Source organism: Doryrhamphus excisus, chromosome 19, assembly GCF_030265055.1.
Source record: "Doryrhamphus excisus isolate RoL2022-K1 chromosome 19, RoL_Dexc_1.0, whole genome shotgun sequence".
In the NCBI taxonomy this organism is placed as follows: domain Eukaryota; kingdom Metazoa; phylum Chordata; class Actinopteri; order Syngnathiformes; family Syngnathidae; genus Doryrhamphus; species Doryrhamphus excisus.
In genome coordinates, this window is record NC_080484.1 from 6030334 (window position 1) to 6047223 (window position 16890).

At 41.6% G+C, this 16890-nt stretch overlaps 1 protein-coding gene across 2 annotated transcripts in view; it reads right to left on the reverse strand.

The window, feature by feature from the left end:
* The window catches only part of strbp (spermatid perinuclear RNA binding protein), a 101245-nt gene that overhangs the window by 32042 nt on the left and 52313 nt on the right, over positions 1–16890 (reverse strand). For both annotated transcript variants that reach the window (XM_058057906.1, XM_058057903.1), the window contains exon 2: positions 11827–11987. In XM_058057906.1, the coding sequence (XP_057913889.1) occupies positions 11827–11829 (3 nt within the window). In that variant the 5' untranslated portion in view covers positions 11830–11987. The remainder of the gene's footprint in view (positions 1–11826; positions 11988–16890) is intronic.

A 16890-nucleotide genomic window follows, 5' to 3' on the forward strand; every position in this document is an offset into this window, starting at 1 on the left:
CTCACTCCAGTATGTGACGGTCCGAGTTGGACTTCATCTGTCCTCAATGAACCGCAGCTCTATGGTGCCAGCAGCACTCGTGCAAGATCTTGCTACCCCCTTCTCCCGGGGCCGTGGCACTACCAAGATCTTGGGCCCAAGGGGGGTGGCACTAGCATGATTTGGGCCCCAGGGGGGTGGCACTACCAAGATCTTGCTAGTGCCACCCCATTCACCCGGGGCCGGGGCCGTGACACTACCAAGATGTTGCTGGTGCCACCCCCCTGGGGCCGTGGCACTACCAAGATGTTGCTGGTGCCACCCCCTTCCCCCGGGGCTGTGGCATTACCAAGATCTTGCTATTGCCCCCCCTTCCCCCGGGGCCGTCGCACTACCAAGATCTTGCTGTTGCCTCCCCTTCCCCCGGGGCCGTCGCACTACCAAGATCTTGCTGTTGCCACCCCATTCCCCCGGGGCAGTGGCACTACCAGGATCTTGCTGGTGCCATGCCATTCCCCCGAGGCTGTCGCACTACCAAGATCTTGCTAGTGCCCCCCCTTCCCCTGGGGCCGTGGCACTACCAAAATCTTGCTAGTGCCACCCCATTCCCCCGGGGCCGTGGCAATCCTAAGATCTTGCTGGTGCCACCCCCTTCCCCCGGGGCTGTGGCACTACCAAGATCTTGCTATTGCCTCCCCTTCCCCCGGGGCCGTGGCACTACCAAGATCTTGCTGGTGCCACCCCCCTGGGGCCGTGGCACTGCCAAGATCTTGCTGGTACCACCCCACTGGGGCCGTGGCACTACCAAGATCTTGGGCCCAAGGGGGGTGGCACTACCAAGATCTTGCTAGTGCCACCATATTCCGCCGTGGCACTACCAAGATCTTGCTAGTGCCACCCCCCCGGGACAATGACACTACCAATATCTTGCTAGTGCCACCCTTTCCCCCGGAGCCGTGGCACTACCAAGATCTTGCTAGTGCCACCCCCCTGTGGCCGTGGCACTACCAATATCTTGCTACTCACTTTTCAGCTTTTCAAGCAGCAAAGTCACCATGAAGTGCCCCAGGGCCCCTGGGCCGTGGCACTACCAAGATCTTGCTAGTGCCACCCCATTCCCCCGGGGCCGTGGCACTATCAATATCTTGCTAGTGCCACTCCCCCCGGGGCCGTGACACTACCAAGATCTTGCTAGTGCCACCCCCTTCCCACAGAGCCGTGGCACTACCAAGATCTTGCTGGTGCCACCCCCCTGGGGCCGTGGCACTACCAAGCTCTTGCTAGTGCCACCCCCTGGGGCCTTGGCACTACCAATATCTTGCTACTCACTTTTCATCTTTTCAAGCAGCAAAGTCACCATGAAGAGTCGGTGTGATCACTCGGGCGCCTTCATAGATTTTTAACACACCTCAAATTAACGCATTGACTTTTTCCAGTCAGTTCTGGGAGACACACACATACACACACACACACGCGCACACACACACTCTCCAGTATCAGACCTTCAGACGTATTGTACGTGCCACTCCACACAAACACGCTTAGCTAAAGAGGCTGCACGGCTGCTGCCATTGTGCAGCACTCATCCTCCTCTATTCTGTTAATGGCTTTATCTCACACTCGAGTGTGTGTGTAATGTGTGTGTGTGCATACGAGGGAAGAAAGGGAAGTGTGTGTGTGTGTGTGTCAGAGATAAGCAGGACTGTTTTGGTGCTTGTCGAAAGATGCCCCTTTCTGTGTTGAACACCCCCGCTGACGGCTTTCTCCTCCCCAAAGCATCGTGTGATGACCTCAATGATTAGCAGTGAACCTCACAAGTGTGTGTGTGTGTGTGTGTTTACTATAAGGAGGAAGAAAGCTGCTGTTTTTCTTGTGAATGAGCTGTAATGCTGAAATGCAGGAACCTCGGAAATAAAAGTGGGAGGGTTGGAATCCGTCCTGAGTGAGCTGCATGTTTCATGTCGGAATGCTTTGCATGGGAATGGGGAAATGGGAAGCATCCTCAAGGTCAAAGGGAATTTCTTCTAAGGAAAATGGGGGCGTTTTGGGAAATGGAAGATTGTTTTGGTGGCGTAAGGCAGGGGTGTTTTAATTGGCTCACAGCATATTCTTAAAATTTTATTTAACAAAACATTTGACATAAATGAAAAATCAGCAGACGAGGGTTCAATTCCACCCTTGGCCATGTCTGTGTGGAGTTTGCATGTTCTCCCCGTGCATGTGTGGGTTTTCTCCGGGTACTCCGGTTTCCTCCCACATTCCAAAAACATGCTAGGTTAATTAGCGACTCCAAATTGTCCATAGGTATGAATGTGAGTGTGAATGGTTGTTTGTCTATACGTATGTGCCCTGTGATTGGCTGGCCACCAGTCCAGGGTGTACCCCGCCTCTGGCCCGAAGACAGCTGGGATAGGCTCCAGCACCCACCGCGACCCTCGTGAGGATGAGCGGTAGAATGAATGAATGAAAAATCAACAGTAATTCTAAATTAAATATGAACTAATTTAATCCCAGACATTTTTCTAAATGTATACCCCTCCAATATGTTCATACGTCTTATTCTTTTCCGACTATTAATCATCCAATCCCAGCCTTTTGTCCACAGACAACCCCTCCAATAGCGGCCATTTCTGACCGATTTTTCCAAAGGGACACCAAATATTATTACTATGACTATAAACATGGCGCCAACCAAAAGAAAGATTGGATTTTCATATTTCATCAGAATAAAAATGGTGTTTCCACCTTTTCCCGTTCTTTACTAATCACCAGTTCAACGGTTGTTGTGGAAAAATTTTCACTTTTCCAATGTGTGTCCGTGTATAAACATGTCTTTGGTATTGGATGAGTTCATATCAAACATTCATTCATTTTCTACCGCTTTTCCTCACGAGGTTCGTGGGGGGAGCTATAGCCTATCCCAGCTGTCTTCGGGAGTGAGGTGGGGTACACCCTGGACTGGTGGCCAGCCAATCACAGGGCACATATAGACAAACAACCATTCACACTCACATTCATACCTATGGACAATTTGGAGTGGCCAATTAACCTAGCATGTTTTTGGAATGTGGGAGGAAACCAGAGTACCCGGAGAAAACCCACACATGCACGGGGAGAACATGCAAACTCCACACAGAGATGGCCAAGGGTGGGAATTGAACCCTGGTCTCCGAGCTATGAGGTCTGCGCGCTAACCACTCGACCTCATATCAAACATTACAAATAAAAAGTTGTAATCTAACAAAAACATGTTGTCGTATTATGAGGATAAATATGTCATTTTAGTAGTATGAATTTGAAATATTTTAAGTTGTAATGTTTTGGAAAATGAGGTTGCGGAAAAAGTTCAAATGTTACGAGAATGAAGTCAAAATGTTTAGGGAATAAATTCAGAAATACAAAAAAGGAAATTGACCAAAAGAAAGCAGCTGGAATTTTAGGTGAATAAAGTCAAAATATTTGACAAGTCAAAATTTGTCATTCCAATTTGATTAAGAGATGGCCTTTTATTGATCGAGATACTTATACTGAAGTACAAGTGAAAGTGCAATCATGCGCCCATACGTGTACTACAGTGCGATATTGATAACCGATAATCAAATTATGTCCGCCGTCTGAATTTATTTCCAGATTTTGCGTTTTGGATGGTATATTCAAATGCAATGACTTTCAATTGCCATTCATGCGAGGGGCGAGTGAGGCATCTTCCCTTTTAATACGTCTAATCTAATATCACAGCCCAGGAACAATAACTCAAAGTCAGATGTGGCAAAATAATCGGAAGTCATACACGCCCCTGATCAAAATGGCAAGAACGGATCTTAAGGAGGTTCTTCGTGGAGCTTCAAAATGCTCAAAGTGGAAATGAAATAGGGTGCCGGTTGACGCCCCTGCACAACCTGAGGAGCCATTGTTCCATTGAAGGATGAGCCGTGTGGAAAACATCTCAGGTGGGATCTCCTTGTCATGCCAGCAACCCTGGAAGCCATCAGGACTTTGAATAAAACTTTATTCCACCTTTCAATGTCCCATTTTTGGTGCTCTTCGGCAATTTCCAGACCTTGAAGGACCTTTTCCTTAAAAGACTTAATGGTGTTTGATGGTTACTGGACCGCACTCGGCACCAGCAGCATCCTTCATATGGGCTGAGGATGGTCCTGTGTCTTGACAGACAGCCAATGGGATCCTCCGGCTCAGGGCCAGGGACCTTTTTTGGGTCTACCACTTGACCTTTGTGTTCCATGACCTTCAGGATGTTGTGAAGAAGTTTGAAAAGACTGACTGGTGGAGGCTCTGATGCTTCTTTGCAATAAATGACTTCACTCCCAGTCCATCTTCGGAAATCTTGAAGCTGTACTTCCGACCTTCTTAAGATCAAACAGTGCAAAATGTACATCTGACATTTGTATCTCCAAGCTTCACACTGACTCCTCTAAAGCAGACCCATGTCCCCTACTGTCCCCCGAGACGATACATGGCAAATTACTCTACGTATTCCCATGGCCGCTTTATCCTCGTGTTTAACAAAGCAGCCACCCGCAAATTTAATGAGCCAACTCTAATGGGTGGGGGCGGGATGGTCAGGGGTTACCTCCGCGGGCGATAAAGCACTTTGCAAGCTAGTGTCCACTTAACCGTGGGGGAGGTGAGGCCCGATTGGGGGGGGGGGGGGGGGGCAGGAATCAAATCGACCACCTTAAAAGCTAGCGGCTAACTGTAGCGTTGGCCAGCAATGGACGCTAGCCAGGTCAAAAAAAGCTGTGTTATTATGTGTATTATTGTAACGTGTCTATACTGAATAGAGTCATGGATGACATGGGCGGTTTATTGTTAGCCACGTTAGCTATGGCATTGTACCGCAAAGAACGCATTGGTTAAATGCCAAATTACGGTTTATTATTCATAAATGAATCATTCACATCACAATCAATTCAATTTATTATTAACAAAATTATTATTATAACTACTATATAATTGATGTATACTCTAAAAATGTTCATAATTAAAATATGTCATAATATCAAGAAATTATTTGATGATTATATATATAATTATATAGTATTATATATTATATATAATATTGGGGGCGGCTTAAGAGGAAAGGTTGCATGTGTTAGGTGGTGTAAAAAACAAGCAATTTCATCAAGCCCTGTGCTGTCGTGACCTCGTCACGTCCTCCACAGCAAGTCAAATAGTCTTCTACGGCGTCCATCAAAGCTCATACATGAGAGGATGCTCACTCCATCTTTGGCACCCGAGGTCAACCTCCTTGAACCCAAACCTGATTACACCACCGGCTCAAGGTCAACACAATAGGCTCTCCGGCGTGAGAGCATGACAGCGTGACAGCTTTACCACATATGCGCACACACACACACACACACACACACACACACACACACGCCTACTGATGTTTAACAAGACAAACTAAACACGCCTCCATAAAAAGGATATGAAGAATCGATTCATCAGCACAATGTAGCTGAAAATCTAAGAAAAAAATGGATGGATGGATGGATGGATGGATGAATGGATGAATGGATGAATGGATGGAGGGATTGGTGGGTGAATGGATGGGTGGATGGATGGATGGATGGATGGATGGATGGATGGATGGATGGATGATAGGATGGATGGATGATAGGATGGATGGATGATAGGATGGATGGATGGATGGATGGATGGATGGATGGGTGGATGGGTGGGTGGATGAATGGGTGGGTGGATGAATGGATGGATGGATGGATGAATGAATGGATGGGTGGGTGGATGGATGAATGGACTGGTGGGTGGATGGATGGATGGATGCGTGGATGGGTGGATGGATGGGTGGATGGATGGGTGGACAGGTGGATGGATGGGTGGATGGATGGATGGGTGGGTGGACAGGTGGATGGATGGGTGGACGGGTGGATGGATGGGTGGATGGGTGGATGGATGATAAATTTGGAAAACATGAGGGCATGCAGGGTTCCAGAAAATAAGGGAATGGAACTATGTAAAGTAGTATAGTAAAATAAAATAATATAATAAAATAAGGTACAAATATCAAGTACAGCGAAAAAATAAAAAACATAATAGCAAAGCAAGTCAAATATATCATATATTATAATATACATATATATCCCCAAAGACAGCTGGGATAGGCTCCACCACCCCCGCGACCCTCGTGAGGATAAGCGGTAGAAAATGAATGAATGAATATTCTAAATACACTTGTTTCTCACTATGAGAGCCCTCTAGACATGAAACAACACCCCTATAATCACCTTGACATCCCTATTGACGTGTTGTTGCACATTTAAAAGTCCACTTTAACTTATTCTTTTCAAGGTGGCGTGGATCAGGTCGCTGGCTCAATCCTGTGTGTGAAATCTGGTGAAAAGATTTCAACACATCTGTCGGATATTTCAACATTCATTCTGCATTTCAGAATTCACACGCAATTTCAGTAACCCTTTGTGTCGACTGTGTGTGTGTGTGTGTGTGTGTGTGTGCACGTACTGTGAATAAGTCATGTGCTTCAAGCTAGCGCAGGACCAGAGCCCAGATGAGAGCAAAGGGAACAAAGAATGAAACAGGAGGATGAAAGCATGAGTGAGAAAAGCTTCCAAACTTAACTGACCAAAAAGCTAAGAGAATGCTAAAAAAAGCATCTTTATTTTTATTTGTCGCTGGTAGAAAGGCGTACACAAACAGACCAAACTTCAAAACGGTGCGGTTAAAAGCGACGGGACAAGCAATACGATAAAAAAAACAACAATTCCGTGGCATCCAAGCAGCAGCCGAGAGGAGATTGCATTAAAAATTCATTCCGTGTACTCTACTTGGCAGGCAGGCAGGCCGACCCGCTGCACGCTCACGCTTCTATTCGCTTTTATTCCACTTCCTCCTCCGCCGTCTTTTCCAATGACCGCTCGTACGGCCGTCATACGTGGAAAAATATGCAGCCATAAAACAACAAGCGTGCGCGTCTTGCTGCATTTTAAACAACCAACACTTATACTACATTCTATATGCTACACACTATAAACTACACGCTACACGCGTGTGCCATGGGGAGAGACGGGAACACATCACAAAGCTTCACCACATCATCCTTGTACTGTAATAATAAAGATTTGGGCCTGAATCAAGATGACAGGAAGGTGCTGTTATAGCAGATATAGAGTTGATGTATACTGCACTGTACTGTACTATACTGTACTTGATATACTATGCATAGACACTTCATCTCCACATACGTGTGCCAATCACTGCCCTGCAAATTTGATTATTTTTGGTCATGCTTTTTCCCCCATAAAACATTAATTCATTAATTTTCTACCGCCAGCCAATCACAGGGCACATATAGACAAACAACCATTCACACTCACATTCATACCTATGGACAATTTGGAGTGGCCAATTAACCTAGCATGTTTTTGGAATGTGGGAGGAAAAGCGGAGTACCCGGAGAAAACCCACGCATGCACGGGGAGAACATGCAAACTCCACACAGATATGGCCAAGGGTGGAATTGAATTGTGAGGTCTGCGCGCTAACCACTCGACCGCCGTGCCGCCCCCATAAAACACGTCATTCAGTAATAATTTTATACAATTTTTAATACATGATCCTTCTTAAAGGGGACCCATTATGCTCATTTTCCACCCTTTGTATTGAGTTGTGGACTCCTATAGAGCAGCTGCACACAATAACCCGCACAGAAACTTTTTCTTTGGATTTGTGCGTCCCGCCAAAACTGTCTAATTTATTCCGCCCACGGCCCACCTTCAGGCACGCTCAATCTGCTGTGATTGGTCACACGGCCAAAGGGCTTCCTAACTACGAATGACCCCCAGAAATTGATAATAAATGAAGTTACCGGCTACTATGACCTCAGAGTGGTAACGTAGCACGGCTGGTGTGGTGGAGCTCAGGAGAAGCCGGGCATGCGGCAACCTCGCCTGCCCGAGGAGGAGCACTTATTGTCGGGCACACTTTGTCACTTTGCTGTGCTGATGCCGTGGAGCTCAGAAGCCGGAATTGTGGGTGCCGTGTGGAACCACAGAGTGTCCGACATTAATGCACCTTTCTCGGCAAGAGCGCAACGTCTGGTTCCAGGAACAGTTTGGCGGATATTTTAACGTTCACGTTCACGTTCACAAAAACAGTCCCGTGTGAAATACCGTTGACGGATGAAAATATTTTTGTCTTGCTGGGAATCACCAAATACAATAACGTCTGCCTGAGCTTGTTTTGCAAACAGAGGAGCAGAGCTGGGGGAGAGTTTATCATGCCTACAGCCACGCCCATAAGGAAGTCCGCCCCTCTGTGACATCACAAAGGGGCAGTTTCACCACGCCCTCTGAAACCGAGCGTTTTCAGCCAAACCCAAACTTCTTTCAGGGCTCACTTCTAAATGCACATGATGGTAGTTGAACATTATTAGAGCCCTCCAGACATGAAATAACACCCCTATATCAACTTTAAACTCCAATTACCCAAAATAAGAAAAGACAGGAATAAGATCACATGTCACTCATGTTAGCATTGGGCCAGTTCCTTGTTCTTGTTTTGTTTTACTACCTGATCTTTACAGTACTTTCCATTGGCTATTGTGTCATCCATGTCACATGATCTGCTGAATGCCTTATATTTGTGTTTACTTCCTGATACGTATGTCATATCAGGCTGTATTCAACCATGAAACCGCATGATTTATTACCTCATATGATATACAGCTAATGTCATCTTGTGGAGTTAATTTGAAAAACTACATCAGGAGGTTGCCTGCAGCCACAGATACTATCTATGCCAATTAATGGTTTTTGGACCTGGCCCTAATTACAAATACCAAGGTGTTTACGGTTCAGCATAAAAACATGGGTATTCCAATAAGACTTTGACATTATTTCCATAATATTATGACTTTATTAACTATAAGAATTTATTTTATTTCCATCTTATTATGACTTTATTCCAATAAGAATTTTACATTTTTTCCATAATATTATGACTTTTTCGCTGTAAGAATTTTACATTATTTTCATAATAATATGACTTTTTTGCTACAAGAATTTTACATTATTTCCATAATATTATGACTTTATTCCAATAAGAATTTGACATTATTTCCATAATATTATGACTTTATTCGCAATAGAATTTATTTTATTTACATAATATTATGACTTTATTCCAACAAGAATTTTACATAATTTCCATAATATTCTGACTTTTTTCGCTATTAGAATTTTACATTATTTCCATAATATTATGACTTTATTCGCTATCGAATTTACTGTATTTACATAATATTATGACTTTATTCCAATAAGAGTTTTACATTATTTCCATAATATTATGACTTTATTCCAATAAGAATTTCACATTATTTCCATCATATTATGATTTTATTCGCTATCAAATTTACTTTATTTCCATAATATTATGACTTTTTTCGCTTTAAGAATTTTACATTATTTCCATAATATTATGACTTTTTTCGCTTTAAGAATTTTACATTATTTTCATAATATTGTGACTTTTTTGCTATAAGAATTTGACATTATTTCCATAATATTATGACTTTATTCCAATAAGAATTTGACATTATTTCCATATTATTATAACTTCACTCCTTACAAGAATTGTACTTAATTTTGTCACCTAATTTTCTCCTAATATACTGAATATATTCTAGCATAAAAACATGGGTACATACCGCATATGACATATGAATACTTCATTAGAGAGATAAGGATGAAAGCAAACAGAAGCCAGTGAGAAGGAAGTGTGTGTAGCCGTAGCCGTAGCCATGCGGTGGTGTGCTGTGTATTCATTATAAATAGAAATGTGGGAGGAAAAGCCATTAAAGAAGCTGCATCATGTATCATGCAGCTGGAGGTGGTGACAACCCCGCCAAGGTCAGCCGTATCAATTACCGCATCACCATAACTCACCACTAATCACGGCGCTACGTTTGCATGCGGTGCGCGCGCACACACACACACACACACACACACACACACACACACACACACACACACAGGCGTCTCATTACCCTTGGTAATTTACGACCTGAAGTCGCGTGGCCTGCTCCGTAAAGCTCAAACTCAGCACCTTTGCCGGCATCTTCTAATCTTTCTCCATCCCTCATTCTCCTTGACCCCCTCCCCCGCTGACCTCCAACCATCGTCTTCCTTCCTTTCATACGTTTTCCTCCACCTTCACTTGTTTTACCTCTTAATAATTCATCCTCTGCTGTGCTCCCCCGCCCCTTAGGGAAAAGCTCCCACTGTCACGGGTCCAGAACATTAATCAGCCCCTTGTTGCCCCCCCCACCCCCACTTATTCCATCCTCTAGTCCTCAACCCCTAGCTTATACATCCATCCATCTCCACAGCACAGCTACTCAACTCTATTGTTTTGGGGGCACATTTGCAGAAAGCTAAGGACGGGGAGGTACTCTATATACACTAATTATTATTATTATTATTATTATTATTATTATTATTATTATTATTATTATTATTATTATTATTATTATTATTATTATTATTATTATTATTATTATAGTATATAAGTATATAATAATATTATGATAATAATTATTATTATTATTTTTTATGAATATACAATTATTAATTATTATTGTTATTATTAGTAATAATAATATATTATTATTACTAATATTACTATAATATAATAGAATATATTATATAATATGTATTATATTAATAATATTATATAATACATATAATAATAATAATAATCTAGAATGTAAAGGCTCTGGAATACCTTGACACTCATCTAAGATGGAAGATTGTCATTAAGAGTCATTATGAAAAAGCTAGTCAAAGATCCTCTATTTCAGCGGTGACCCACTTTCATAGATGGAAAAGCAAGCTCAGTGATTTATTTTTCAACAAAAGACACAAAACATTAAGAGGAGGAATGTCAACTGCAAAAATCAATCAATACTCAATATTTTTAAGAATCTGCTGAAAAAAGTCAAAAGATCCTTGATATAACAAGAGCACTCTGCTACTTTTGGATTTGCAAAAACACGAGCCAAAGATCCTCTATATAACAGGAACACTGTGCTATTTTTAGGAATCTGCTGCAAAAACACCAGACAAAGATCCTCTATGAATGAAAGGAACATACAGCTGTTTTTCAGAACCCACTGCTAAAACACTCAAAGATCATTTATATGACAGGAACACTGCTGTTTTTAAGGACCTACTGCAAACAAACACCAGTCAAAGATCCTCTATATAACAGGAGCAATGTGCTATTTTTAGGAATCTGCTGCAAAAACACCAGACAAAGATCCTCTAAATGAAAGGAACACACAGCTGTTTTTCAGAACCCACTGCTAAAACACTCAAAGATCCTTTATATGACAGGAACACTGCTGTTTTTAAGGACCTACTGCAAACAAACACCAGTCAAAGATCCTCTATACAACAGGAGCACTGTGCTATTTTTAGGAATCTGCTACAAAAAAAACAGACAAAGATCCTCTAAATGAAAGGCACACGCAGCTGTTTTTCAGAACCCACTGCTAAAACACTCAAAGATCCTTTATATGACAGGAACACTGCTGTTTTTAAGGACCTACTGCAAACAAACGGCAGTCAAAGATCCTCCACATGACAGTGCTTTGTTTCTTTCGGCTTTTTCCTGAAACCACAGGAAAATCTTTCTCCAAATATGGTCCATGAATGACGTCAGACCGGCCCTCACTCCGCCAGTTGAGTATGTATCCAGTATATATCTATGCTATAGATAACCCTTGATACATGATCTATCACACGTATATCTACAAGACAGCCATAGAGAAGAAGCATTGATTACCATGCCTGTAGGAGGAGTGGTCGCTGGCTTCCTTCCTTCCTTCTAAGGCCCTCTTGTTTTGGGGAGGGTGGGTGCAGAGGTGACTGGTCAGGATGCTGCCGTCACTCCGCTCCTCATGTGCTCCTCTTGACGGCGTCGCCAGCGCTCGATGAGAAGATGTCCTGGTGAATGAGATGCAGACGCTCAAGGTTATTTTCTCTCATCTTGGCAGGAGGTGGGACGTACATATACATACATATACATATACATACATGGCGGGGGGGCGGGGGATTGAAGTGTCAAGATATGTAATCGGTATTATTGAAAGTGTTAAACCATACTGTGTGCTGTATTGGATATCATATTTATGTCCATCATAATGTAGCTTTTATTATTATCATGAAATGATCATCATTAGGGAAAAAGAAGAGGCATATCATGTTACTCATCCGTCATTCCCATCATTCCCACCCCAAGTGAAATGGAAAAACAGCCAGATCTGACAGACTGTGTAATCAACCCGTGCACAGATGGGCACGTCAACAAACACACACACACACACATGCACACACACACACACGCACACACAGGGCTCTATTCATTCTCCAACATGATACAGACATGTACTTGTTTTCAGTCAATGGTTCTCTCACACGTGTACATGACATACGGACTGTCCTTACTTTCATATCAATAATATTCAATTCATAATATTATGACTTTATTCCCATAACAATTTTACTTTATTTCCATAATATGAAACTTTAATCCAATAACAATTTTACTTTATTTCCATAATATTGTGACTTTATTCCAATGACAATTTTACTTTATTTCAATAATATTATGACTTTATTCCAATAACAATTTTACTTTATTTCCATAATGTTACAACTTTATTCCATTAACAATTTTACTTTATTTCCATAATATTACAACTTTATTCCAATAACAATTTTACTTTATTTCCATAATATTATGACTTTATTCCAATAAGAATTTGACATTATTTCCATAATATTATGACTTTATTCCAATAACAATTTGGCATTATTTCCATAATATTATGACTTTTTTTGCTATAAGAATTTTACATTATTTCCATAATATTATGACTTTATTCCAATAAGAATTTTACTTTATTTCCATAATATTATGACTTTATTCCAATAAGAATTTGGCATTATTGCCATAATATTATGACTTTATTCGCTATAAGAATTTTACTTCATTTCCATAATATTATGACTTTATTTCAATAAGAATTTGGCATTATTTCCATAATATTATGACTTTATTCCAAAAGGGAATTTTACTTTATTTCCATAATATTATGACTTTATTCTAATAAGAATTTTACATTATTTCCATAATATTATGACTTCCCAACAAAAATTGTACTTAATTTAGTCACCTAATTTTCTCCTAATATACTGAAAAAAATGCATTTTTGTAAATTACAGCTTTGTCGTCCCCCCCAACCATTTCCACTTTCTTTTTGTACATTTCCTTACAATATAATGAATTTATTCTCATAATACTTTGACTTCATTCTAATAATATACTGTAACTGTTTCTCATATTCCAACCTTTTCCTGAATATTTCCATTTACTGAAATGATGTGATTTTTCCTCCTATTCTCCTTAAATTATGTTTTTCTTGTCATATTTTGACTTTATTCTTGCAAAACGACTGCTGCCATTTCCATTTTTACTGCAGTTGATATTTTTAGAATGTGCAAATAAAGATTCCAAAATAAGCCAACAGCTTCTCCCGTGCTGCAGACGGCCAGTATTAGATGTCTTCTTCGGACCTTTTTGTCTACAAGTGGAAAATGGAGGTTGAGCGTTTTCCATTTCCGCTGGTGAAAGCTAACATGTCCGACATCTGCCGGGATCGGGCCGACCGGGAGAGGCCGTGTTTCTGCATGCGCATCCTCGACTATTAAAGTTAGCTTCACACAACCCCCTTCTTCCTCCTTCACACGCACTGGCAGATGCTCTCCAGAGACGCCCGTTCTCATTCGCCCCGCCGCTGCTGCAGGCATGCACACACGGGACGCAGACAGCCATTTGCACATGGCCGCCATGGCCGCCGTGGCCGCCACCTCGCTGTGGTCTCGGTTATTATCATTGTGAATAAGACCGGGACAGGTTCATGCACTGGGGACGGCGGATAAAGGACACCTGTGCCGTGTCCTCCTGTGCGTTGGTCATTAAATCTGCTTTTCCCTGCAGGGAAGGAATGAAGGATGGAAGGAAGGATGGAAGGAACGATGGAAGGAACGATGGAAGGAAGGAAGGATGGAAGGAAGGATGGAAGGAAGGATGGAAGGAAGGATGGAAGGAAGGAAGGAAGGAAGGAAGGAAGGAAGGAAGGAAGGAAGGAAGGAAGGAAGGAAGGAAGGAAGGAAGGAAGGAAGGAAGGAAGGAGGCGAAGGAAAAGGGAAGTGGTGATTTGGAGATGAAGGATAGATAGACGGAGCGGGAGGATTGCTGATACGGCTCCGAGCAGCAATTTACACCTCTCCTGTCTGACAACCTGGGATGGAGGGATGCGGGGGGGCGGGGTAGCAAGGGGGGGTCACGGCTACTGCTAATGAGCGGAAGAGCTTTGGAGAATTCATTTCCTCGTGGACTTGTTGTTTATGTTGTGTTGAATATGGCCTCTTATTAGTCATCCATAGGCATATTAAAGCACATTGGACCTATTTTATTGTCTAAAAAAAGCATAATATACAAATAGAAGACACTCAGAAGATGCATTCAAGGACACTCTGATATGTAGTATGTAGTACTACATTAAGCGATATGAGAGTAAAAGTGACTATAGGGGTGTTATTTCATATCTACAGGGCTCTAATAATGTTAAAAGGCATATTTAGAAGGTAGTAAACAGGTTTTCTATGCTCTCCAAATACCAAAATATTCCACTTATAAATAAGAAACCAACTTTGCAGAAATTCACTTATCGGGATAAGGAAAAATAATATTTTGGTGAGTGTTCAAACAATTATGGAATGTTATATTATTAGTTTATAACAGACTCGTGGGCCGCATTGATTTAACAAAATTGATGGGGGAGCCAGAGTCTATATTTTACATGGAACAGTCCACCTGGTATTATTGTATCTGTCATGCAATCTGCTATTATTATTTATTTAAAATTTGTATTTAAATATTTTAATTTTAATTTTAATTTTAATTTTAATTTTAATTTTAATTTTAATTTTAATTTTAATTTTAATTTTAATTTTAATTTTAATTTTAATTTTAATTTTAATTTTACTACCATTATTACTAATGTGTGTCTCTTGTGTCCCTTTTTTCAGGACCTCATCAAATAACGAAATTGATAAAACCATCAAAAGGTTGGCTCAAGCGATGATGCCAGGTTGTATGTCGAATTTAAATGAAAGAACGGGTGGGCGGTATTCAAACACTTGGCGGGCCGGATGTGGCCCCCAGGCCGCAGTGTGCCCACCCCTGGTTTATAACATACAAAGGTCATGAGCTCTGCCGATGCTAACACTTGTGAGTTGATATTATGTCTTATTTGTGTCTTCTACTATATTGGGTAATAGGAGTGTAAAGGTGACTATAGGGGTGTTATTTCATGTCTAGAGGGCTCTAATCATGTTTAAAAAAACTGATTTAGAGGGTGGTAAACAGGTTTTCTATGTTGTAACTACCTAAATATTCCATTTGTAAAGAAGAAATCCTCTTTGGCGGGAATTCACTTCCCACTGCCGGGGCCTGGAAGCAACTAACTGCCATAAATAAGGCTCTACTGTTATAAGGCTCTACTGTTACTCTACTGTTATGTTTCATGTCAAATAATCGGCAAAAAAGAGCAAGGAACTCTCCTGATGCTAACACTTGTGAGCCTATATTATGTCTTATTTTCTCTTATGTCTATTATATTGAGTGATAGGAGTATAAAAGTGACTATAGGGGTGTTATGTCATGTCTAGAGGGCTTTAATAATATTCATTCATTCATTTTCTACTGCTTTTTCCTCACGAGAGTCGCGGGGGGTGCTGGAGCCTATCCCGGCTGTCTTTTGGGCAAGAGGCGGGGTACACCCTGGACTGGTGGCCAGCCAATCACAGGGCACATATAGACAAACAACCATTCACACTCACATTCATACCTATGGACAATTTGGAGTGGCCAATTAACCTAGCATGTTTTTGGAATGTGGGAGGAAACCGGAGTACCCGGAGAAAACCCACGCATGCACGGGGAGAACATCCACGGGATTGAACGGGAAAGGTCTGCGCGCTAACCACTCGACCGCTGTGCAGCCCGCTTTAATAATACAGTAAACCTCGGATATATCGGAATAATCAAAAATTTCCAATAAAAATTCATTGCATATATCGGATTTTTTATAACGGATTTCGCCTATTTCGGACAAAATCTCCAGTCCCGTTCCAATGCATTTCCATTAAATTTCCCTCGCATATATCGGATGGCCGCATCGTGGCACTCCGATTCGCCGAATCGTGACAGGCCGCTATACGACGTCATTTGCAGCGTTTGCAGCGTTGCCTGCGCGTCCAGGTACATTGGAAACATAGTCAAGGAAGTGCCTTTTTATAACGGATAAAATCCGATTTACGCATATACCGGATAGAAAGCCGATATATGCGTAAAACTGACATTTTCCGGTATACGCATATAACGGATTTCGCTTATATCGGACAAAACCAGTGGGAACAATTGAATCCGATATATCCGAGGTTTACTGTATTAAAAAGCATATTTCAAAAGGTGGTAAACAAGCTAACTATGGAAATATTCCATTTGTAAATAGGAAATACTACTTTATCAGGGGGGGGGGGGTCTGGAATAATTAACCAGGAATTACCAAGTTTCACTTTTGCATATGAAATATGCAAAATGTTTCAACGCTTGATGAAAAAAAAAAGCATAAAGACATAAACGTGTCAAAATGGCGGCCACATGCGTGCTGTATTATTTACCCGTATTAGCAGGTATTTATTATCCACTCAGAATGAACAAGATCAAAATGAACCCACAGAACAACAAAAAGGTCCACGGGGATCCACTGTGCTGAAA